The sequence below is a fragment of the Sciurus vulgaris genome, assembly GCF_902686455.1.
Source record: "Sciurus vulgaris genome assembly, chromosome: 3".
Classification (NCBI taxonomy): Eukaryota; Metazoa; Chordata; class Mammalia; order Rodentia; family Sciuridae; genus Sciurus; species Sciurus vulgaris.
Window position 1 is genome coordinate 28,426,575 of NC_136463.1, and position 26,777 is coordinate 28,453,351.

At 44.8% G+C, this 26,777-nt stretch overlaps 2 protein-coding genes across 10 annotated transcripts in view; one reads left to right on the forward strand and one right to left on the reverse strand.

The window, feature by feature from the left end:
* The window catches only part of CA10 (carbonic anhydrase 10), a 491,731-nt gene that overhangs the window by 39,352 nt on the left and 425,602 nt on the right, over positions 1-26,777 (reverse strand). The window lies entirely within an intron of this gene.
* LOC306657740 (uncharacterized protein) overlaps positions 1-26,777 on the forward strand; it is a 69,583-nt gene that overhangs the window by 2,557 nt on the left and 40,249 nt on the right. For 2 of the 6 annotated variants that reach the window (XR_013762864.1, XM_079134037.1), the window contains exons 1-2: positions 6,027-6,937; positions 11,177-11,247. Coding sequence is in view for 4 of the 6 variants with exons in the window: in XM_079134037.1 (XP_078990163.1) it covers positions 6,848-6,937; positions 11,177-11,247 (161 nt within the window). In the remaining 2 variants the exon portion in view is untranslated. Of the gene's footprint in view, positions 1-6,026; positions 6,938-11,176; positions 11,284-15,735; positions 16,072-20,255; positions 20,481-26,777 lie in introns of those variants that run through there. The other 4 variants (XM_079134036.1, XM_079134035.1, XM_079134034.1 and 1 more) reach the window with 4 other exon arrangements.

The window sequence follows — 26,777 nt, forward strand, 5'->3', positions numbered from 1 at the left end:
CCTCAGCTCCATCTGCTGGGGATCCCTCCTCTCAGGTTGGAGGGAGCTGGCTCCATGCATGCGTCTGCAGTGAGCCTCACGTTCTGATTCTCCCGGGTGGGAGCAATCCCAGGCCCATGCTGATCCTCCGCTGCAGGAACTAGGTCCTTGGCTTTCCCCAGTGGTTCAGGGTTCTCCTTCCCACCTCCAGGCCCCCTGCCCTGTGCTCCAGGCCCCCTATGGCTTGATCCCAACCTTCCCCATCTTCTCTTGTTTGCTTCTCTAGAACACACAGCCTGCTGTTTGGGGGGCTCCTTGTGCTCTGGCACATGCCTCAGAGCTTCTCACATTGTGGCATGTGTCTCCACCTGGAATAATCATTTTTTTTTTTAAAGCTGTAATTTCTGCCAATTGAAAGTCCCTCCTCAATTTCCTTCTCCTCCAGTCCGTATTTCTCTGTCAAATTTGCTCTCTTTCTCTTTTCGAATTCTTGTAACACTTCTAGAATCTGGATTTTACCCTTCCTTAAAATTTTTCACCTGCTTATATCAATTCCCTCCATAGACCATAAGTAGTAGAGCGAGTTGGAGATCTGTCCTCAGTCCGGCCACTTCGTAGCTCTGTGATTTACACTGTTGAGTTAGTAACCTCTCTAACCCTGAATTTCTTCATCTTTAAGATGCGGATAACATCATTGAGGCACAGCCCTCCCCTTTGTTGTAAGGATTAGATAAATTAATGCATGTGAAACACCTGGCACATACCAGATATGTGCCACGCACTCAAGAATCGGAGCTTAACCTCTGCTCCACTTTCTTTATTACCTTTCCCTTCAAAATGCACATACATTATCACATACACACATTTTTATGGTTTAGATATGAGGTGGTCCCCAAAAGTTCATGTGTAAGACAACACAAGAAAGTTCAGAGGCGAAACAATTAGGTTATGAGAGCTGTAACCTCATCACTGGATTAATCCAATGAGGTGGATTAACCTGATGGCAACTGTAGGTAGGTAGGGTGTGTGGAGGAGGAAAGTCTCTGGGTGCATGCCTTGTCCTGGAGAGCAGAGCCCTCTCTCTGCTTCCTTGTTGCCATGTCCTGAGCTGCTTTTCTCCACCGTGCACTTCTGCCAAGATGTCGTGCCTCATCTTGGGTCCAGAGCAATGGAGTTGGCGGAACATGAACCTGAAACTATGAGGCAAAATACATTTCTCCTCCTCTTAATTGTTCTTGTCTGGTCTTCTTTTGGTCATAGAGATACAAAAGCTGACTAACACACACACACACACACACACACACACACACACACACACACACCCCACTGCACACAACACCCCACTACACACACACCATTACTACCAACCACTACCACCATGCAGGTGGCTCTATGCCCAGTGCAGGCAAGATCACAGCAGAGCTCCAAGGTTCATTGCTGGTTCGTGCTTTTCATTACTATTTTACAAATAAGTAACTAGCACCTGCATGGGGGGCAGTTGTCCTGAATTAGTATAGTAATAGAGCTAACATTTATTGAGTTCTATACTATATGCCAGGCATTGTACTTGGTGTTTTATAGACCTTATCTTATTTGAACAACCCAATAAATCCCCTATGAGGTCAGGTAATAATCTTTTTAAAATCGACGTATAATATTCATACATATTTAGAAGGTACAGTATTGTAATGTGATACACGCATGCAACGTGTAGTGAACAAATCAAGGTAATTAGCATCTCCATCTCCTTAAATAATAACATTTCATCATCTCCGTTTTACAAAGAAGAGCACCAAGATTCAAAGAGGTTAACTAGTTCATCTACTATCTCATTTTTTCTAATAATTTTTTTCTAATAAAAACAAAAGCAAGAATTTGAATGCTGAGAGTGTAATTCCAGAGCCTGACTCTTAGCCAGAAGCCAAAGGAAAGTGGGGCCCAGATATCCAGTGTCTCAGGAAGGGCTGCAGAAATTCAGGAAAAAACTCATTTTGTGATTCCTGTGTGGGGCAGTCTGCTTAGCTCTTCCCAGTGCGGTCAAATGGAATAGAAATGGATTCCCACAGGCCCGACACCTCGCTCTACTATTTCTCTCTGAATAGCTAAAAGAAAACCCCCAAGGTGCCATCGATTTTTAACAAGAATGTCCAGCGAGCTTTGCAGGATGGGAGATCCTTCACGAGAACTGCAAGAACTCGGGTGACCCTGAGGGTGGCATTAGGCACACCCAGACCCTTAGTTCTGTCTTGGGATGAGACAAAATGCACACCTCTCTCGTTGGTCTTTCTGAGTTGACAGTCTTTTGACCTTGAAGCCTGTGAAATTGGATGGGTGCCCCAAAGGGCCATTCTTTGCTTTCTAGTCCTCAGATTTAGAGGTGGGTTGAGCAGGGATGAGAAGATGAGCCTCCTGATCTGAGTTCTGGAGCTTCTCTCCTGCTCATTCTCCTTCTCTGGCATTTGGTAGAAGGACTGTTGACAACCCAGGTGGCAGAAATTCAGGGCTAGCCCAAGGTAACCCCACATGGCCCCAGTTGGTGGTAGCAAATCATTGAGTTGAGGAAAGGAGATTTATGAGGACCCACGGAATTTTATATTCCAAATCTCAGTCTATCCCAAGCCACAGTCCTTGTCCTGCCACCCTGAACTCTGCTCCAGACCTGCTCCTTCTGAACCCCCTCTCACAATGTCACCACCCTCCCAGCACTACATTTGTAAACTTGAGTGTCTAGGAAGACTCTTGCCTTTCTTCTTCGTGGGATCCCATTTGCCACGAGGTCCTGTGGATTTTAGTGATATTCCTAACTGTTCTTGCTGCCTCTGTCTGTCCTCTTTACTCCCAGAGCTCACTGCTTCAGGCCAGGGTCTCAGCTAATCTTATTTCACTAGGATTATTGCACATCTTCCTACTTGACCTTGTTACTTCCAACCTTATGTCCCCCAAGCCAGTCTCCCCACAAGCAGTCATCATGATGGTTTTCCTTCTGGACATTTCACTCTCCAGCTCAGACGCCCTCTGTGGCACCTCACCTCGCTCTCCTCTGGGAAGTGTCCAGCCTCCGTTCTATGGCCTGAAGCACCCTTCATGACCTCCAGTCTCATCTTTCACTGCCCAGCCACACACAGCCACCTTGCCACACGACTCCCATTTCCCGTCTGTTTGCACATCTGTATTGAACACGTCTTCCCCATCCACCTGAAAGGTCCTTCACCCCTGGGTTCATTGGTAGCCTCTCACTCCTCCTTCAAAACCCTGCTCAAATTTTACCTTCTAAGGGGAGATGCTCATGTTCACCTCTGGGCCATGAGCAGACCTATAGCATAACTTCCGTTAAGGCTTAGATGGTCCTGAGATCAACTTCAGGCTCACTTCCCAGTAGAATGGGAGCAGCTTGGGGGTGGGACTGTGACTTAGAGAAGCCATTTCCCCAGGACCTTTACAGTCATCCTATCATCAGCCCTAAATGCACTTTGTTGACATGGCTGATTTTCCCAAATTGATCAAACGGATTCCTTTCACACAGCGAAACACCACAGGGAAGAAAAACAGTCCTCTTACTTTGGGGGAAAAAAAAAAAAAAAAAATGACTCAGCAGGTCTTAAAACTGTAACCCCTCGAACGAACACTTTATTCTTCTCCTGCAGTTACTTTTTCTTTTTTATTGTGTGACTGTGGTCTGGACGGAGTCGACTGCCTTTCATTCATTTCCCAACTCTGATCATTATCTTGGGGTCGGGGCGGGGCGAGGGGATGAGGCAACAAATACTAGATCGCAGATTTTTCTCTTCCCAGAGACACATACAGAGCAGCTCCTGAAGAGGTATTAGTATTGGGGAAGTTGCTATTATCTGCATTTTATTAATTAATCCATACATCTAACTGTCATTCTTTCTTCTCTATGGCCTTCCTCCCAGCGGTGTGCACTGGTGCTGTTGGTAAATTGGCACAGAAAATCTGGCGGGACCACCTCTATTTCCAGTGGTTCACTTAACATTTTATCACACGGCTGTGGTCTTGGGATTGAAGTCAGTTAAAAAGATTAATACCATTTAATACCACCCAGAAGGAAGATGCCAGAAATCTGTTTAAGGTCCCGTTATTCATGTCTTCATTTCCTTTGTGCGCGTATTGTGATAAGCATAGCCAGCCTTTTGAGGCTGCTGCTAATATCTACTTAAAATGATGAAGGTAACTAGTTATTTCCTGTAAGAAAATTGCTCTGCTGTCATTAACACGGAATTAACACGGCTCCCATTTCATCTTCAGCACACAGACTTTTGCCCCCAGTTGCCTTAAATAAACGGAGAACTGTCCCCTGGAGGCTGCCTGTTGCTTTATAAAAGATGAGCTCAGGAGAGGCAGAGGGGTGGGCGTGCATATTTGTAGAGCATGCTGCTTTCAGGGGCTGCTCCTTGGAGGGGACACCTGGCTTTCTTCCACGTTGCAGGCACAGTCCCCCCTGACCTGCCATTATTTCCTTGCCACCTGAGCAATGTCGATGGATGTGATTTCTAAATGCTCCCGATCCTCTGGATTGGTGGTTCCGAAATTTTCTCTCATCTGGACACATGCATGACATTCACATGTGGACATGCTTCCATGAGCATACTCTGCTTTGAGAAGGACTCAAAAATCTTGCAGGGACAGCACCATGATCTTTGTCGGTGTCCTGTGTGTTAACGCTCAGTCAGTAATGGATGATTATTAGGGGTCCAGCATAAACAAGACTGGCCAGAGCTACTTAAAGTGAAGTCTGTGAACCTGCACATACAAGCTTTTGTCTGAAGGTCTACTTTTAATCTTTTTGGGGAATGGGCTGAGGAACCGCGTTGCTAGTCTGTACGGTAATTCCACGTTTAATTTCTTGCGGACCGCCAAACTGTTCTCCTGTGTTTTTGAAGTGAGCACTTACCTGTGGGGGGCACCGAGGTAAATATTCAGGAGGTAGTGCCCTTGGATAACAAACTTTTGGAGACAGGAAAAGGCATTCAAGAAGTCTTTGGGAATCTGCCGCAGTTGGCTCTCTTGCGGGTTTGCCGGCTCTGGCTCTCCCAACTCCACCATGACTGTCCTCTGTGAGTGGCAGCATCAGCCCAGGCATTGCTTAGGAGCTGGTTAGACATGCAGGATCTGGGGCCCCACCTGACACTCTATCCACTCCTCTGGGGCTGTCCCAGGACTCTGTTTTAAGAAACCCTCCTGGTGATTCTGAGGATCACTGAAGTTTGCAGCGCTCTAGGACGGATGCAGGTATGGGTACGGCCATCCTCTCTGCTCACATCAGAAAACTCACCAGTCTTAAAGTGAGTGAGAGAGACTGCTTGAGGGACAGATTTGAACCTGCTCTGACTTATAGAAAGCACATACTTTGCAGTGCACTACCCTTGCAGGAAATGGGTTACACCGCTTCGCTTACAGCGGCCATACCCTACCATTCTAAGCACTTCTGCATGGAGAGCTCCCTCTCTCCCATACCAGGTCAGGGGCTCTCAATTTGTCACTGCAGGTTCATCCAGGGTAAGTCCTGAGGCTGAACTCTTCTTTATATCCATGCCAACCTGCAAGTGTGAGGACTGGCTTGTCCTCTGCCATGGTCGAGCTCTCTGACAGTCAAGAGCGGCCGTGGCATGTGATGTCTAGTGTCTGTGTTAAGCCTTTCACGTTTCTGCTCGTCAGGAAGTGGCAACACAAGGTATACTGAAAACTGTGCGTTCTGTTGTCAAACAGACTAGAGTTCGAATCCTGGTTCTGCCACTTGAACCTGATTAGTTTATTAATTCTGCAAGTCTTCAGTCCCCTACCTGCAAAATAACATCTACTGTACAGGATGATGTGTGCCCAATAAACACTAGTTATTAGAGTTATTAATTATTGCTGCTGATATGAAGGGGACACTCCATGGTCCTTCTCCCCTTCTCCCCTCTTGTTCCCATTTAATAGTTAAAAAAAGAAATATAAGAGAAGAGTTGGGTCAGTCAAGGTGCTGTAGAGAGAACAGGAGAGAGCAAGAGAGAGATTGAGATAGAGGACACCGTCACAAATTCCCAAGACTTCCTGAACTACTTCAGCCCCTGTGGTCTCTTCTTGTCTCTAAATGTTTACCATCTAAGTATGCGATCATGTGAGTGCTTTAACTCAGTGCTTGATATAGGGTAAGGGCTCAGTTATAAAAATATACAAAACCAATTCGGCAAGTACTCAAAAAGTTAAACACAGAATTTCCATATAACCCAGCAATTCCACTCCTGGGCTTCTAGTCAAAAGAATTGAAAGTGGGCTCTCAAACAAACACGTGTACACCCATATTCATGCCAGCACCATTCACAATAGCTCAAAGGTGGAAACAACCCAAAAGTCCATAAGTGGATGAATGAATAGGCAGAGGAATAGGCAGATGGTGGCCAATGCATCTAATGGAGTACTGTTCAGCCATTAAAAAGGATAAATAATCAATGCATGCTACAGGGGGTGAACCTTGGCAACACTATGCTAAGTGAAAGAAGCCAGACCCTGAGGTCACTCATCATGTGATTCCATGTATATAAAACACTCAGACTAGGTAAATCCACAGGCACAAAAAGCACAAGGAATAACTGTTGAATAGATATGGGGTTTCCTTTAGGAGCCATGAAAGTGTTTTGGAGCTAGATAAAGTTGATGGTCATACAACACATAGAATGTACTGAATGTCATGGAACCATCTGCTTTAAAATAGCTAATTTTATGTTATTAGCATTTAAAAAAATTAAGAATATACACGTATACATGTATAAAGAACAATGGAGTTTGGAAGGTTGAGCCTGACTTTGGTATTCTTGAAGGGCACAACATTAAAAAGGATTTCTTATCTCTGTTTCTTCTTGCAATAATGGAAAATTCCTCAACCCACATGAGGAACTCAGGAATGGTCTTCTTGCAAGCAGCTGCAAGCCCAGACTTTCTGGTCCAGGGATTTCAGGTAAGAATCAGGAAATATGAAAGTCGTTAACAACTGAGTTACTTCTGAGATGGGTGAGCACGTGAGGCAGATCCATAGCACTGGTTAAGGCGGTCAGGAGAAAATCGGGATGGAAAAGGATGTACCGAACCCTCTTGAGAGACAGATCCAGTGGCATAAAATCAGTAGTTCTCCATTAAACAATTTGGGATGATGTGGAGTCTCCTGGAAGTTCATGTTTCTCTCTTTATCTTAATTAGTAAAGCCAAGTCTCAGGTACAGTAAACCCTCTTGCTCCCTAAAGGATTAGACAAAAAATAGGAAACTAAGAGTGAGGGGCAGGGGGAAAAGGGCTGCCTGTGGGTGAAGAAATGTGTGCGGGTGAAATAAGCTTTCCAAATTCCTTCCTTCCTTCTTTCTCTACTTTGCTCATTCATTCACTCACCCACCCACCCATTCACTCATTCATTCATCCACCCATTCATTCACTCATTCACTCACCCACCCATTCATTCACCCATTTATTCATTCCTTTGCTCATTCATTCCCTTATTTTTTTCTTCCTTCATTTACCTATCCATTGGCCCACCCATTCATTCATTCACCCACCCATTCATTCACCCACTTATTCTTTCCTTTGCTCATTCATTCCCTTATTTTTTCCTTTCTTCATTCACCCACCCATTCATTCATTCACCCACCATTCACTCACTTACTCATTCTTTTGCTCATCCTTCCATCTTTCTTTCCTTCCCTCTCCAAAGAATCACTTTCCTTTTTTTTCTTATACTTTAAGAAATTAAAGATACACAGGATCTAGTCATTCTCTGACCTCTAAGAGTGTCACATTGTTGGCACTGGGAATGGGGAGAGACCTGGACTCAACCACAAAACAAACCTGAGGGATGTGCATCGGACTCTATTGCACATGCTGATCCCACGGCAGTCTTATTAAAATGCAGATTCTGATTCATTATGTCTGGACAGGGCCTATATTTCTAAAAGAACTGAGGTGAAGTCCATGTCACACTGTTTCTCTGTGGCCCACTATCTAAGGAGACATTTTTTTTTTTTTTTTTTTTGCGATGCTGGAGATTGAGCCCAGGGCCACATGCTTGCAAGGCAAGACTCTACCAACTGAGCTATATCCCCAGCCCTAAGGAGACATTTTTAAATAGCTGGGCCGGGGTCAGGGGTGGAGGAACAGAACAAAAGAAGAATGTCATTGTTTGACAACTGAATATTATATAAACTTCAAACTTCAGCATATAAACCATATTTCATCAGAATAGTCACACCCATCTGTTTGCATCTTGTCTGTGGTTGCTTTCCCATTAAAGTCAGGGTTGAGTAATTGTAACTGGTAGTGGTTTGTGTCAGCAAAGCCTAAGATACTTACTAGGTGGCAAAAATTTGTCTATCCCTGGTATAAGGTTATAAGGGATTTCAGGAGAGAGGGAGAAGCCACTTCTTGCTGGACTAATGAAGGGCAACTTCAAGGAGGAAGGGCATCTCAGTGTTGGCCAGTGGGTGGGTCCTGATGGGAGGCTTTGGGATTCAAGAAATCCAGCAGGCCTAAGCGCTTGCAGTGTGGAAAGCAGGGGCTGCGGCTGCAGCTCTCAGTGTTTAAACCTTTATCAACCAGGCCTCTGTTCACACTGCCAGTGGAAGCATCCTTAATGCTTCCCTCTGATACAAAGAAATCCTGTTCCCAACTCTGAAAGATGAAGCCAACTGGGCAAAAGTATGGCTGATCATGTGAGTATCTGTGAGCAATAATGAAGCCTGCCATGACATCTGAGGGCATGACCTCAGTGAAGGTGTGAAACCCAGTGTTTCCCAAAGCTGGGGAATGACGCTGTTCCCCAGGGAGTGTATGGACACATGTCAGGGTGTTTGCGGTTGTCATAGTAATTGGGGAATATTCCTGAAATTCACTGCATGGGGCCCAGGGATGCTGAAGGAGCGAGATAAGATGCAGAAGGCCATAGTGTTGGGGAAGGTTGAAAGGTCTCTCCTCAATGCCAGCAGCACCTCACCCACAGACCCAGGCTGGGGAGCCTTCTGTGGTGTAGGATGAATAGGGGTGGAGGAATAGAAACTTGAGTGAAGGAATGCAACAACCCACCTGGATATTGATGGAGACCAAGAAAGAGGTATATTTACACCATGCTTAGAAGTTAGACAAGACTCCTGTTTAACCCCCAAATCCTGGGAGAGCCAGAATGTCAGCAATGTACAATTCAAAGCAAATGTATGCATGAGGGGGTGTTTATAGTGCCCAGGAAAGGTGAGGTTTGTGTGTGGGGTGGAGGCCGATCGCTCTCATTTCCTTACATCTACTTCCAGCCTACTCTGCACAGCGGCTTTGGAATCAGGAAGAGCTGGGTACAATTTCAGTTCTGTCTCCTCCTAGCTGGAGGAACCCAGGCAAGTTAGATTTTCTTAGCCTTCCTATTCTGACTTGCCAAATGAATTTAGCAAAGATCATTATAAGGATTGCTTGAGATAATGTGTGGGAAAGGCTTCGCACAGTATTGGGCCCATTGTGGTGCCCAGTGAACGTGTTTCCTTATCTCTTTACTCCAATGAGCACGGACTGATTTCTGCTGTCAACAGGGCTGCTATCATAGACCAGTTCAGGAAATTAGCAGGGAACCAATTTTAGCTAAGTATGGCACTGACTGGTGGAGGGCAGGGTTTCTCAGTCTCCCAACTATTGACATTGGGGTTGGGTAATTCTTTGTGGTGGGGCTGTCCCATGCCCTGAAGGGCATGAGCAGCATCCTTGGCCTCTATTCCCAAGTTGCCAGGATCTAGCCCCTCCCCCACTCATCTAGCCTCTCCCCATTCATGACAACTCAAACTATCTCTAAACATTGTCCCCTGGTGGCAGTATTAGCCTTATTCAAGAAGCGCTGGTTTAAAGCAAGATAAAAATAAGTTGTGGCTGTTTGGGATGAAGGGAGAAATGTGGAAAATGGCTTTGTTTTTGTCTCAAGAGAAACCTCCAAACCATAAACCTCCAAACTCGATGGCCCGTAAATACCACTACACACCAGGTTTTCACTCAATGCCGGGTACTGCACTAGGTCTTTAGGACAGGTAGAGATGAGACGTGGCCCTGTTTTCTGGGCACTGACAACTTTTTTTTTTTTCTTTTTTTCTGAGGTCCCACTCGGGGAACTCGGGTCACCCAGCAGCCCATCACTCTTGAGTTCTCCATGCAGGGGTTGCCAAGGGCTCTCTGGAAAACGTGGTTGGGCTGCCGAGCTGATGAGATGCGAGGCTGGGAGAATTTATGCTGGAGTTGACTCTGAAAGCTGGACTAAAGCACAAGCTGAACCTGCCTGTAAAATCAATGCTCCCCATTGCCACTGTGGGGGCGGGGACAGCGGATTTATCTCAGGAGAAGTGGCTGGGCTGACAAGACTGATTATACGGGGCGTGCTGTTTATACGAGTGTAAGGCACTTAGAGCTTAAGGCGGAAGGCGGGTTTTATAAATCAGTAGATAAGTAAAACAAATGCACTGGGTGAGATGGTCCTGCTCCCCGGATAGAGGTGAAAGGGGATAGGAAATAGAGCTACCCAGTGCAGGAAAATGAAAGGAATTCAATAAAGTCATTGGATTCTCTGTGAAACCATCATTTACTGCCACCCCCTAAAGGCTTTACCACCAGCTCCCACCACCCAAGGTCATGTTCTTGATGAGGAAATTCTGCAACTTTGTATAAGCATTAGAAACAGGAACTCACTTATCTTCTCAGCACCAATAGCCCAAAGTGAAGAAATGGAAAGACAGAACCCCCCTTGTTAAAGGTGGGGAGAAGAAAAGAGACCTTTATGAAGGACAGGAACCGTGCCAGATGTTCAAAACATACATCGTCTCATTTAATTCACATGAAAATCTTGCAGACAGTTGTTCCCACACTTCCCTGCTTGTAAAGACCACCAGGCACGCCGAGGAATCCAGACATCTTCGCCCCTCCCTTGGACCTACTGAACCAGACTCTGGGAAAACATGAAAATCGGTATTTTAAATCATCACTTCAGGGGTTTCTAATGATCAGGCTAGTTTGAAAAACACTTCATTAAGCTGTAATTCATCATCCCCAAGTTATAGATGTGGAGACTGGGCTTTGCCTGACCCCTAATTCTAAATCCTTTTCATGGTTTCATGCTGCCTCCTTAGAAATGACAGGTCCAATTAATACTCAGACGAGATGGGCTTAAAATTTGTCTCCGCTTTGCATATCAGCTCCTTCGCACTTCGAAAGTCAGCATGGGGGAGAGGACAGAATGTCTGGGACTGGAGTCCAAGGACTTGAGGTACAGCTCTGCTGTTCATTAGCTCTGCGACCTTGGGTGAGCCACTAAAACTCTTCTGGTCAGTTTTTTCCATCTGTAAAATGGTGATAAAAAATAAGACTTGCTCCAACCACCTCAGATTCATTGTGTGGATCAAATAAGATAATGAGCTTGAAAGAGTTTTGCAACTGGTAAAGTCGCCTGGGAGGTCTTCAGAGTGTTGAGTCCTGATGAAGTGGATGCCCAGTTATCTAGATAATCAGTCTTTCTTTTTTTTGGTGTTTCGTGTAACCAGTTCTGAAATTTCCTTCTCGCCTTTGGATTACCTCCCCTCGTGTGGCCGATGGAAGGACAAGAAATTCACATTTATTGACTGATGATTTTAAAATAGAAAAAGTGTTCCCTATTGAAGATTACTACTCAATGTAAGAAACTCCAGGGCAGGCCACCCTGAAATTCCAGATATATGATAGTAAATACTCCACTGGATTAAAATGGATACCAGGCCACCATTTAGCAAGCATAATCTGAACGAGGGCTTCCCGCCTCATGATAGGGCGCCCCCTAGTGGCTGAGACTGTCGGTGCACCTTCAAACTCCAAACCTGTGTCCCACCCTGTGGCAGGCAGAGTACCTGCTCCCCCAAGAGGCCCGTGTCCTGATCTCTGGGGCCATGTGTTATCTCACATATAAAAAAGGAACGCTGCAGAAGTGAAAGGAGCTGGAGATGGGGAGATTATCCTGGATTATCCAGAGGAGATCAATTTACTCACAAGGGCCTTATGAGTTAGAGAGGGAGGGAGGAGACGGAGATGAGGTATCTGAGGTGGAGGCTGGAGTGACATGGCATGGGAGAGTCCCAGCCTTCCATTGCTGACTTTGAGGATGGGTTCTTCACAGGCACCTTCCTGTTAACTCATTTTGAATTTCTAATCTCTGGGGTTAAAAGATAATCAATGTGCTCCAGAGGTGGTCCTTTCTTCTTTTGTCATTTTAAGCCACTAAGTTTGTGGTGATGTCTTACAGCAGCCATAAAAAACCTCTTAGTGGGGTGCTGCTTATTGATGGTATGTTGGTTGCTTGCTGGTGAAGGCTGGTCTCCAGCATTTCAGGACATCTAGTGTCCTGCAGGCACTAAATACCAGCCTCCCTCCCAAGTCATTGTGGCCACCCAAAATATGCCCACCTATTCCCAAAATGTCCTGTGAGCTGACATTGCTCTGGTTGAAAAGATCAGCTTATCTGGTGGGGACATTACATGCTGAATGTGCCAAATGTATGTTTGATCTCCAGAAAAGTCCCTTACGATTAGGCTAGAGATTGCTGGAAAATGCACCTGCTTGATTAGAAACACACAGAAGCATGCCAGTGTGAGCCATTTATTAAATAATTGAGATTTTGGGGGCCTGCAGATGATGAGGAGAAATATATTCAGATTTGGAGCCTGCTAATCATTTGAGTCACTTTTGCCTTGCTATGGTCAGGACAGGGAGGGAAGCCCCAATATTGGGAATCTGGAGGGAAAGCTAGGGTATCACTGTGTCCTCTGGGCAAAGCAAGCAAACAAACCAGATTCCAGCCCCTCCTGTCCCTTCCTGCCTCTGCAAAGCCTCCAGGTACAGCCACTCTGTGTTATTGATGCTAATGACCCACGTAATGGCCCTGCAAGAAGGATTTCAAATCTGCAAATGACAGCTTTTGCAGGCACTACGAATCACTGAGCCTTGCGATCAAATGCAGAGGGGCCCAGATCATTGAAGGGCTTGGGATAATGGATGATAAAATGCAGTTTAATGTGGACAAATGTGGAATAATATGTCTTGGAACAAACAATCAGCAGGAGGAACAGCTGCTAAATGAATTGGTTTGCATTACACTGACCAGGGAATAGAAATGGCCATGAGGAGCAGCCATACAGTTGACAAAGGCAGAGCTAGAGGGGCTGGTCTACAAGGTTGGAGAAGAGCCCCAAGAAAGCCGGAGGGAGGAGAATGGCCAGGTTAACTCTTCTTGCCTTACAGGTACCCAGTATTCCACAATGAGGGATAAGAATAGCCAGCTGTTCCTCCTGCTGATTGTTTGTTCCAAGACTGTTGCTTCTCAGCCTCCTTGGCCAGCTTCTCTGCTCAGCTTTCAAATGTTAAGATGTCCCAGGGTTTGAGGCTGCCCAGGACTTGGAGGTGCCCTAGGACTTGGACTGTGGTCACCTCTTCTCCAGGCTCATGATCTCTCCAGAGAATCTCAATTAGTTCTTTGTCTTTAAATGTCATCTCTATCCTGATGACAACCCAGAGTCAAATTTTCACTAACCTCTCCTAGAACTAGACCAGTGGTTTTCTACACAACAGAGTCACCTGTAGGATATCTTAAAATCCCAAAGCCTACACTCTAGGCCAGTTAAGACAGGATCAATGAGGGTCAGGGAGCACCCAGGCATCAATTTTAAACTGAAGGTTATACTCCAATGGTTAACTGGGTTTACCCCATTGCCTCCTTTATCTCTCCACGTGGGCATGTATTGGTGTCTCTACCTTAATACGGGCAAACACACTTCCTTATCCTCATTCCACACCTGGTCCTCTCCAGGCTTCCCCATCCACTGGTTGTTCAAGCCCCAAATCTAAGACTGATTTTAGTTTTGTCTTTTCTCTCACTACTTACATGCAACTCACCAGCAAGTTCTTCAGTTCCAACCCGAAAACATCCAAGATCAACCCACCATCAAGTCTAACCTGGACCACGGCCAAGTCTTACTCCATCTTTACTTAGATTTGGTTTCTTCTCTATTTCCTTCTCCTTTTGGTCTCCAAAGTGATCTTAGTGCAAACCAGGCCGTGTCACAGCCCTGTTTAAAACCCTCTGATGGCTTCTAGCCCATTGTAATCTGAACGCCTAAAGCCCTCCACATCATCTTCTCCACCTTACCTTTCCAACTTCCTTTTGTATCCTTTGCTCCTTATCCATCAGGCCCGGCAACTCTGATCTGAAATATATGGGGCTCATTCCCATCTTTGGAATTTCACACCATTTCATCTGCTGAAAGTGTACTTTTCTCGATCTTCACAGGGCTTGCTTTGTTTGTGACATTTAGATCACACCAGAAATGTCCTCTTCCGAGAGAGATCGTTTTTAGTTATCCGATACCAGTCATTTATCACCATGAAGTATTTACTTATTTGTTACATATCAGCCCTCACTAGAGCATAAATTCCAAGAAATAGGGATACTGTCTATATTGTTCACATTTGAAGTCTCAGTGCCTGATACAGAGTTTGGTACATAATAGATGCATAATCAATTTATGTTGCATGAATGAATGCATTTTGTCAAAGAAAGCGGGACTCAGAGACACTGGCTTAAGATTTTCTATTTATGGTAACTGAACTCTGTGGCGAGTCCCAGTAGTTTCCAGATCCCGTACAGAGCAAAGGTTTTGTCAATCCAATGGAGAAAAGAAAGCAAAGAGGTTCTATCAATTTTAAACAACTTGCCTACACTCTGAGATCATTTCCTTCCTGCCTTTTTTTCCTTTGCTTTGAATGTCCTGATTTTAATAAAATACTGTTAATAATGAATCACAAGTTATTTGGGGATTTATTTTAGTATCCTTGACAAAAGACAAACTGTGATAACCCAATGTTTTTAAATTAAAAAAAAAAATGTGTGATGGTGGTCGCTAACCTTCAAGAATACCCACTAATGACTCTCACTTTTTAATATTTACCCCCCTGTGTAGTTCTCTCTCATGTTGAAGAGAGTTGAAACCGTGAAACCAAGAGGACATTGAGTAAATGACAGTGTGTAACTTCCAAGGTTATATCATGAAACAGTGCAGCTTCCCCTTTTGTTCTCCTGGATCCCTTGATTTGGGTAAAGGCAGCTGCAATATCCAAGGACCCCATGGAGAAGTGGGTGGGGTGAAGAGCAGGGGTCTCCAGCCATCAGCCAGCACTAATTTGCTGTCCATGTGAGTGCCCCCCCATGGAAGTGGATGCTCCTCCCCAGTCAAGCCTTCGGATAATTGCAGCCCCAAGTGAAATCCCAGTGCAACCTCTTGCAAAAGATACTCAACTTAGCCATGCCCATATTCTTGAACCATGGAAATGGTGAGATGATATTTATTGGCTTAAGCCATTAAGTTTGGGATATTTTGCAGCAATGAATAACTTACACATTGATGTTCCCTCATAAAAATCCAAAAGCCCAAGGGACTTCTACATTGCTCTAATCCATTCTGAATCATGATTTTCACCATTGACCAACTGAACTGCTAAACCTCTTTGAAACTTAAGTTTTCTTGTCTATAAATTGGGAACAATATTGTCCCTACCTCTTAGGTTGCTGCAGGGATTAAATGAGATGATGCCTGTGTTTAGAACTATTATTAGTTGTAATGGATGTTATTATTATTATTTTTTACATTATCATGGTGGGCTATTTAATGCCTCCATGACTTTGAAGTACCATTTTCTCTGCCTGAATTTCATCCCTTCCCCCATCTACCTGCAGAACTGTGCATGGAAGATCCAGACTTACTACAAGGATCTCACCCTCTAAATCCTTTCCTGACCATCTTAAAAGAGTGGGTCCTTTCTTCTTCTCCTTTCTCTTTTTGGTACTGGAGATTGAACTCAGGGGTCCTCAACCACTGAGTCACATCCCCAGCTCTGTTTTGTATTTTATGTAGAGATAGGGTCTTGCTGAGGTGCGTAGTGCTTCACTTTTGCTGAGACTGGCTTCCAACTCATGATCCTCCTGCCTCAGAGCTGATCCTTTCTTCTTTTGTCACTTTGTTCCCATCTATCTTCTAGCTCTTTTCACTGTGTATTGTAATTTATTACTTTCATGTCCATCTCTTCCATCAGATACGATCATAACCCATATTGAGCCTCGCAGTGGGCCAGGTAGTGTCCTAACACTTTTATATCTATTGACTGGTAATTCTCACAATGGGTCTCTGAAGCAGGTGTTATCATTATCTCTATTTTATAAGAGAGGAAACTGAGGCACAGAAAAGTAAAGGACGTGGCAGAGCCAGGATAATAACTCTGGCATTTCAGTCTCTGAGGCCGTGGTCTTAAACACACCATCAAGCCACTCTGTGTAGAGTGAGCCTCTAGTGACAGGGGCCCTGGGTCACTTACATCAGACCTCCCAGTACCCACTAGAGTTTTTTTGAACATGGGGAACTTGCAATCAAGATAACAGCTATTTTTTTTTAATCTACTATATAAAAATACTGTGCTGAGAACTTTATAAAGCAGGATTTTTGTTAAGTCCCCATTTGCAAATGAGAACCCTAAGGCTTAGAGAGACAAACTAGCTTCACGTAAGACTCTCCATTTTTTAGGAGCCATGAGAACTCCATCCCAGGGCTGCCGATGCTAAAGGCCATTCTCTTTTCATGGCGTCAGAGGGTCCTCGATTATCTTAGAATGAATGAATGAAGACACGAATGGAATATCATCTGTCATAAAAATGACAGAGAGATGAGTGAGCCATGTGCACTAATTTCTATCTTGAGATTAATACAATTTTTTTGGTACCAGGGATTGAATCCAAGGGCATTTAACCACAGAGTCACATCCCCAGCCCTTTTTTATTTTTTATTTTGAGACAGGGACTTGCTGAGTTGTTTAGGGCCTTGCTAAGTTACTGACTGAGGCTGGCTTTGAACTTGTGATCCTCCTGCCTCAGCCTCCTGAGCCACTGGGATCACAGGCATGTGCCACTGTGCCCAGCTGATATTAATACAGTTTTAAATAATAATGGAATTACAGAGGCATGAGGAAGGGACATCCCAGGACAGAGAATATTGGCTTTGTGCTGCATGACTTTTCCTTTCATGTGAACTACTGATTGCCAGTGACCATTCTCAGCCCATGGGCTGACACGTGCTGTACATGCTGAGTTGTCCCCACCTTCCACACACCTGTGGTGCTCCAAATAGGCCTGCTCTCCCTGCCTCCCTCCTTCCCTCCGATCCTCTCTTCTGTTCTTTTTCTTTTTCTCTCCTTTTACTTTCTCCCTCCCTTTCACATAATTTTGAACTGACAAATAGGATGCATATATTTATAATGTTCATGTTGTTTTGAAATATGTATACATTGTGGAACGACTCAGTTGAGCTAATTAACACATGTATCACATGTATAACTTGACACGTGGATTTGTGTGTGTGTGTGTGTGTGTGTGTGTGTGTGTGTGTGGCAAGAACACTTAAAATCTACTCTCAGCAATTTTCAAGAACACAATACATTGTTATTAACTATGGTGACTGTACCGGACAGTTGATCTCTTACGCTCATTCTGTCTAATTGGAATTTTGTATATTTGATAATCATCTCTTCCGTCCCCCCACCTCCCAGCCTCTCGTAACCACCTTACTCTTTACTTCTGAGTTTCACACGTAAGTGAGATTGTTTGGTGTCTGTCTCTCTGTGCCCAACTTGTTTCACTTAAACATGATATCAGTTCTGCTGCTTCATCCATATCGTTGCAAATGAGAGGATTTTCTTATTTTTAAGGCCGAGTAGTTAGTTCCCCATTGCCTTGGTACATCACTTTTTCTTCACCCATTCCTCTGTGGATGGGTACTTGGATTGATATCTTGGCTCTGGTAAATAATGCTGCAACGCATGTGGGAAAACAGATGTCTCTTTCACATACTAATTTGATTTCCTTTGGACACATACATGGTAGTGGGGTTGTTGGATCATCTGGTAGTTCTAGTCCTAATTTTTTGAAAAACCTCCGCACTGTCTTCCAAACCACTATATTATTGACACTCTCACCAGCAGTGTGCTGGGGTTCACTTTTCTCCTCACCAACACTCGTTAGCTTTACCTTTTTGATAATAGCCTTTCTAACAGGCATGGCGTAGATATCTCATTGTGGTTCTGATTTGCATTTCTCTGATGATGGGTAACAGGCTGAGCATTTTTTCACATACCTGTTGGCCATTTGTGTGTTTTCTTTTGAGAAATGTCTCTTCAGATCCTTTGACCATTTTAAACTTGTTTGTTGTCTTCCTATTGAGTTCCTCATACATTTTGAATATCAACTCCTTTCCAGATGTACGGTGAGCCAATGTTTTCTCCCATTCCACAGGTTGTCTCTTCACTCTGTTGCTTCCTGGCTTTGCAGAAGGGCTTCAGTGTGCCGGAATCCCATTTGTCTATTTTTACTATTCTCGTTCATGCTTTTAAGGTCATATCTAAAAAAAATCATTGCCCAGATCAATGTCTTAAAAGCTTTTCCCCATTTTCTTCAAGTAGTTTTGTAGTTTTTGGTGCTGCCTTTAAGTCTTTGGTAAATTTTGAGTTGATCTCTGTAGATGGTGTGCAGTTTCATTCTTCTGCATGTGGATATTAGGTTGTCCAGAAGACTGTCTTTTTGCCGTGTGTGCTCTTGGCACCTTTGACACCTTTGTTTTCATACTGAGTCACTTTTTAAAATTTTTGAAATTTTTTCTTTTATTCTAACAGACTGCATTTTGATTCATTGTACACAAAATGGGGTACAACTTTTCATTTCTATGGTTGTGCACGATGTAGGTTCACACTATTTGTGTAATCATACATGTACATAGGGGAATGATGTCTGGCTCATTCCACCATCTTTCATACCCTTGCCCCCTCCCTCCTCTCATTTCCCTCTGCGTAAAGTTCCTCCATGCTTCTCTTACCCACCTGCTACCATCACTTTCAAATATTGCTAAGGAAAACAACAACAACAACAACAACAACAAAACCCCAACCCGCAGGAATGATTATAAAATGAAATGTGGCTCTCAAAACTTGATCTAAAAGTGTGCATGTTTGTTTCTATATGTTTTGACTGTGGGGAGTAATTCAGCAAACCACATGATCTTGACTTTAATCGGAAGTTACGGGCAGATGTCCATAGACGCCTCTTAAAGGGGAATAATGCAGCATCATGGGAAAAGCATCCCGTGAGCACTGGACCTTCCCATCACCCACATGCTGTTCCATGCAGGAAAACTGTTTGAGCACAATGCACCTCTGTCTCTGTATCTGTGAGGCAGGATATTTGGTCTTATTGTGAAGATTAAACATATGTGAAGTCCTGCCTCATCTGAACCTCTCATTCTCCTCTGAGCTTATATCCCATAATACCCTCCCCGCTGTGCACTCCTCTCTGGCTGCATGGTTTTCCTGCCACTTCTCCAGTTTTCCTTGCCTGACTTCTTCTTCGTCAGGCAAGTGCCTGCTCGGGGCTCTTTGCACCAGCTCTTCCATTTTTATTTTTTAAATGCTTCCTCCTCGGTGCCCAGTGGCCCACCCTCTTGAGTTTGGGCTCCCAAACTCCCCTAGTTAATTCTCTTCCCTACTCTTGCTACCCCTGACACCCCTTGCTTTACTTACTCTTCTTTCTATAACAATTACCTCTCCTTGAATGCCAGATATTGCTTTTATTATCGACTACTTATTTCCCACTGCTAGAGGGTAAGCCACATGAGGGCCAAGGTCTTTGGCTCTACGTATTGATATGTTCCTGGCAACCAGAGCAGAGTCTGGCACACAGAAGCTGCCCCATCAATAACTATTGAATAAATAAAGAAACAAATGAAAGCAGGCATGCATGAAATCACTCAGTGCGTGCCTGGCATACTGTAGGCAGCCCATAAATCTAGATATCAATAAATCTAGGTGTCTAACCTGGACACCCTGAGGCCACTTCATCCTGGGGTTATGATCATTTAAATGCTCCAATTTCAGTATTTGCCACCCTGGCACACCTGCGGGACATACCCCTCCTTCTTCACCATGGCTGTGTCCTCCCCAGTCAGTGAGAAGACCCCTTGGAGGCCCAGGCGACCAGTCTGCTTCAGTTCCCCAGCTGGGACTCGCAGGGGCATCCGATGCTGGAAGTCGTGGGGGGTGCCCGCAGCTCTGCCCGCAGGTGCCATCTGGCTGGGCGCTGCTTCTTGGTCTCCCTTCCTGGCACAGCAGATGCTGCTGTTGTCCCTGCCCCCACTTCTGACTGCTGTCCTGTGATCTTTGCAGACACTCAGAAAATGTTCATCTCTGCCACCCTCCACTCCCATGGTTGATCTTGACAGCTCCAAGCCTCCAGTTACCAGCACCAAAGGACACCATCCTACCCTCTGCTGTTCCCGCAGCTTTATTTAGGTATGCCGAACAGCAATGGCACTATATAAGGCATTCGACTTGAATATTTGTACACATTGTGAAATAATCACCACAATCCAGCTGTGATAGGTTGACATATTTGACTCCACGGAAATGTTATAGACCAGGCTATATGGGCAATGACTAAACAGATTCCGTTTTACCCGAGACTCCATGTTTTGTAGTGTTGCCGCCCGCAGCAACAATTCCCCGGGAAGGAATCGGAGGTGGACTGGGAATGAACTACTTCTATTATCTTTCTCTGTAGTGGGCTGCTTTCTTGCTTGCTTGCTTGTTTGCTAGTTTATAGAGGAAGAGAGGCTTGTTTGCTTTTAGAGGTACTATGCTTTCAGAGAGGCTATGCTTATCAGAGAGGAGGCTACGCTTTCAGAGGAGTTATTTCTTAGAGGTCTGCTGCTGCTTCTTAGAGGTGCGTCCTGCATCCTGCGTCCTAGAGGTGCATGCTAGAGGTGCTGTCTACCAGAGGTGCTTTCTATCAGTGGTGCTTTTTAGTGGTGCGTTCCGCATACTGCGTCCTTCATTCTGAGATCTAGAGGTGTGTCCTTCTCCAAGGTGAAAAGAATGTCTTATATACACTAAAGCAGCCAATCAGCTTAGGATTAAGTAGCACGATTGGAGCACGCACCACGGTACCAGTCAAGAAAGAATGGGGAACATTTGGTGACCACTAGCGCAGAAGAGACATTAACCAATCAGGCCAAAGGTAGATCACGCCATGTTAACACTAATTATGCACCACCTCTTGGCCCAATGCCAGCCGCCGTCTTAGAGCTCTCTACATTGTAGGAAGTGCTTCTCCTGTGGGAACACCCCGCCTCTGTGCCCACCAACAGTTGCTTAGCATAGCAGCTTTGGCAACACAAAATGACAATTCTTATATAATATAAAATTGTTCTTTTTGATTCCTATTTTTCTTAGACAATGTGCCATGTCAACAGAAATTGTCTAGATGCTAGTAACCATTCTTTAACTCATACCCAACTGAGGTCGTTTTGACCCCTTCTGCTTATGACTTTAGATCTCATGATGTTAATTTATAGTTTTGAATCTTCTTTCCCTCCCTCCATCCTCCCTCCCTCCCTCCCTCCCTCCCTCCCTCCCTCCCTTCCTTCCTTCCTTCCTTCCTTCGTTTTCTTTCTTTCAGAACATTGAGAATCTACCCTTGTAGCACTTTTCAAATTTACAACACCATATTGTTAGTATAATTACATTGCTGTATGTTTAATCCCCTGAACTTCTTGATTTTGATAATTTTATACTCCACCTATAAAATAAGTGAGATGGTGCAATATTTGTCATTCAGTATCTGCCTTATTTTACTTAGCATAATGTCTTACAAATTCATCTAAATTGTCTCAAGTGGCCTTATGTTTTAAAGGCTGAATAATTTTCTCTATCTCTCTCTCCTTACGACAGCTTATCCTTTCATTCAGTGAGGGACATTTAGGTGGTTTCCGTGTCTTGGATATTGGAAATACTGCAATGAAATAGGGATGTCGATATCTGTTTGAGACACTGACTTCATTTCCTTTGAGCATATATCCAGAAATGGGATCACTGGATCATAAAGTAGTTCTATTTTTAATTTTCTGAAGGATCTCTACATTACTTTCAGCTTCTTTTGAACCAACCTCTTCTTTCAACGAGAGACACACAAGGTCCTGAAGGCTGCCAGTTTATGGAAATGCCAGTCTGCCAGCAGCCTGTTATCTGGTTCCCCACACCCAGTCTTTCCTGAGCATATAAAACCAAAATCAATCATAATTAAAAACAAACAAAAAAGCATCATGAAAGAATCAGAGGACTTAATTGGTTGCAGGTTGGTCAACGACTGTTCCTTTTGGAGGTCCAGTTCTGCATGACAAGGTTACAGACATGACCCAACAGATGGTTCCTGGTAAGAGGACATTGCTAATCTTGTTACAAAGAAATCTATTAAATGAAAAATTCTCCCCAGCAGATGTGTACCCCATTTCCTTCCCACACAAGGCTCAGTCTCTTCATGAGATGGTGTTTGGGTAGTATTTATAGGTGAACAGTTGCGGGTTGACTAGAGGCTGACTGTTATTAGTATTAATTGCAATCGCTTGCATTTATCTTCTGCTTTATGCTTTTCTAATAATGCTTCCACAGATGTTCCCTCATTGAATTCTTGCAGCTTCCCCATGAAGAGACATCAGAATTGAGGACCGTGAATCCCAGGAAGGCGTGCAAGGTGCTTTCTGTTCTTCTTCCTAAGGTCTCAGGATAAGTTTGCTTCAAGACTGTGGTCAGAGGGATTGGCCCTGGGGTGGTGGCCTGTGGGCAGTTGATGCTGTGGGAAGACCTAACTTTTCTCCTAATTAGAGGATGTCCTTGAAAAACTGGTGCATGTCCCCATCCAGGAAATGCTCTTGGCTGGCTTGTGGCAGTGGTCCCTAGCCGGTCTCTGGCTTCTGTCCTTGCTCTGCTTCCATCTGTCCTCAATGCAGCAGCCAGAGTGGGTGTTCTAAATCACATTTCAGATCATGTCATGGCACTGCTCGGAACCCTCCTGAAGTTCCCCAACCCACTCTGAGTGAGAGCAGGTTACTGGCCTTGGCCTGCAAGTCCCCCAGGGTCTGGCAGTACTGACTTCCCTGGCTGCTTCTCCCACTTCTGTTTGCTCGCACTCTGGCCACCCTGGCGTCCTTGGTGCTTCCTGAGCATGGCCCACCTCCCGAGGGCCTCCCCGACACCTGCTTCCTCTGCCTGTCGTGTTCCTTGCATGACTCTGCTTGACTCGCACATCTGCTTTCAATCTGCTCCCATCTCACCTTCTGGATGGAACCTGTCCCGATTACTCAGGCTTCCCCTCCTGCTCACCTCCTCCTTCCCTCTCCTCTGACGCTGCTCTCTGCATTACTTTTCTCTATAGTACTTAACATGCTGCATGTATTAGGTTCTCAAGGCTGCTGTAACAAATGACCGTGAGCTGCTTTGATGACTTAAAGCATCAGAACTTTACTCTCAGAGTTCTGGAGACCAAGAGTCTGAAATCAAGGTGCAGACAAAGGTTGGTTCTTTTAGGAGCTTCTGAGGGAAGAACTATTCCATGTCCTAACTTCTGATAATTGCTGGAGATCCTTAGCATTCTCTCTCTCTCTCTCTCTGTGTGTCCAAATATCCTTCTTCATAAAAGGAAAACAGCCATTGGATTAGGGCCCACCCTAATTCAGTATGATCTCATTTTATCTTGATTGAGAACATCTGTAAAGATCCTGTTTCCAAATAAGCTCACATTCACAGGTGTTAGGGTTAGGGCTGGAATTGATCTTTTAGGAGGACACAATTCAACCTACAACACTATATGCAATATGTTTTTTTTTATTATTTTTCTTGTTTTTTGTTTGTTTCCTTCTACTTAACAAGCTCTGTGAAGGCTGAGAATTTTGTTATATAGACCAGGTGGATCCCAAGATACTTAGCAAATGTCAGCTTCCTTCTCTCAAGTTCTTCATCCTTTAAATATCATTTATATCCCCAAATGATAGTCTCATGATAGCTAATTCTGAGTTATCTACTCATATTTGGGAACTGGCCAAGAAAGTAATTTCACAGTCATTTCTAGTGTTCTTCCAGAAAAATCCTATTTGACAAATTAGACCTTCTATTAGAGTGTAGAGCTTGCATTCAATTCCATGTTCATTGAGGCTCCCACAGCCTGAAGGTGACAGGACTTGAGCCAAAGCTCTTAGGTGCACTGTTTCCATTAGAACCCCTTCTTTCTGTGGACCTTGCAGTCACTGTGCCCACCTCTGGTCACTCCTCCTGCTGTGGGGCTCACCTTCACCTTGGTGGTTTACCCAGATGCTACAAGTTCCTCCCCAGAATACAGAACCAGACTCCTAACATCTGCAAGTCAGAGGGATGGTGGCAATCATTGATTCATTCAGTCCATTACAGGTGTCTTGAGCACCTACTATGTGCCAGGCATTGTGAGTGTCCCTTTCTATGCCCGTTTATGCCTCATAGCACTCTGCATGGTAGATGCATGGTCCTCGCATTCTAGATGACTGTGTCCCAGTGGTGGGAATACCAACTCTACAAGAATCTCTCTCCTTTCAGCTATGGTAATTTCTCCTTCCCTCTGTCCCCTTGACCTTCAGCTGGTAATAACCAGGCTGTTGTTATCTCTGGGTTAGTGCATTATCCCAGTGGCTCTCTCACGTCCCTGCCTCAGTGAGTGGTCCTTTTGTAATACACACCCCTAAAGTGATCCAGTTTGGAACGGGCCATTTTTACCCTGTTGAGAATTTCTTGTATAGAAACTACCATGCCCAGTTGGCAGAGGGCATGAAACTCGAAGTGAGGTGTCTTTCTCTAGGTCACATGGTGGAAAAGGGGGCTGACAAGGACTTCAATGAGGTCCCTTGTTTAATGCTCTAAGGTCAAAAAGGGATGTCCAGTTGGCCTGAACTAAACCTTTGGAAACATACTCTGTATACAGTAGGTGATCAACAAATGTTGACCGATGACAAACAAGTTTTCTTTGTTCATTGCTTACCTTCTCAGTGCCTACAGCTAGGAACTCATCCCGTTTGGAACATCTTTATCATTGAAAGAAACCTGGGTGTGTCCCTAGAGGAGCTGAGTCCATATACTTGGGTGGCAACTGTTTAGACCCTTCGTTCTCACTCTCCTTGTTTATCAGATTGGGACAGGGCCTCATTCTCCCAACACAGTTGTGAGGAGTAGACGAAAGGACATTTGCCAATGTAGTATTTTGGCAATCATCCCCGAGCCGTTTTCCAAGCACCTCTAGGACTGTCGCTGGAGAGAACACTTCATCCGCATTCCGTGCAGCCTCCTCCCTTAACGCGGTGTGGGGTGGGCAGGAGTTGTGGGGTGGCAAAGGCTGAGCTCCTGAGGAAACACTTAGGACACTGGGCTTTCTGCCATTCAAAGAAGCAAATCTTTATGGTGACCTAATTAAAGTTTTTAAAATTCAATTTGAACAGTTAGTGAGTTAGGCTCCTTTCCAGGAGGAATAAGGAGACAGTGCATGACCTAGCTGATCCCGGGCTGCTTGCCATTCCAAACAACTGCCCGGGGGTTATCAGCTTCTTTCAGGAGCCATGGCTGCCAGGGAACTGACTTGGGTAAGGAGGGGTGTCCTCTGAGCCACACTGATGTCGTGGTCCAAGAGTGGTTGTCAGGACTAGAGGACATGCCTTTTAGGAAAGAAGGTCATGAAGTATGGTTCTCACTAAGGGAACAATGATGTATCTTCCAACTATTTCTATGGAAGTTTGTGGATTGTAGAAGAAAGAGCATCTTTCCAAATCCATCATTCATTCATCCATCCATCCATCCATCATCCATCCATCATCCATCCATCCACCATCCATCCATCCATCCATCCATCCATCATCCATCCATCATCCATCCATCCATCATCCATCCATCCATCCATCCATCCATCTCTCAATCCCCCCATCCAAAATACATTGAGAACCCATTTCCTCCAAACACTGGAAATACAATATTAATACAGCACAATACTTTGAAAAAGCTCAGTTTTCATGCAAATGCAGATAACTGAAAAAATGGTGACAGGTTCAAAGCTTTAAGTCAAACGACCCCGATCAGAGTATTGACTGTAATTAAGTGACCCTGTGGTCTTGGGTAAGTTATTTTTCTCTAAGTCACTTGGCTCATTCATAAAACTATGTGACTGGACTATAGAATTGCTCTCCCAGATCTCTTCCAGGTCCAGCATGCTAGGTGTCCAGGCACCTTCAGGGTACAATGCAATCATCCTGTGAGTGCAGAGGGCACCATAATTGTTAGCAGTCTCTCCCGTCCACCTGCTCTTCCCATCTATCTCCTCCTATGCAGGCAGGCTCATCCACAGAGGTAAACCTATCACATTCTTCTCACTCATCCCTCTAGTGGTGGACTACTATCTCTCTTAGGCTGAGACCCTTAGTTCTTAAGGAGGTCTATGACCCTTCTCAACTGTTCACCTCACTTTGCATCAAGACCAACTTTCCTTCTTTGCCCCTTGATGCCCCTTGTCATCAACCCTCTTACAAAGCCTCGGTGTATCCTCTACCCAGGGAGGTCTACTCCTCCTTCACATGGCAGCTGCTCATCACTTCTTCAGGGACACGTCTGTTCACCTCCCAGGCGAGGCCTGGCCCCTTTGTGATAGACACACGTAGCCCAAAGGCTCTTCCCTTCCGCACACACTCTCCTTCCCTGATTCCTAACAAGGGGTCCTTTGGCCCAGTGGCTGACTGCCCCATTGGCCCATCTGTCTCATGAGGGTAGGAACTCTCTTTTCCTGCCTTCCTCAAGACAGTGCCTGACAGGCAGGAAGTGCTCAGTAAGCATTTTTATGAACAAGTATGG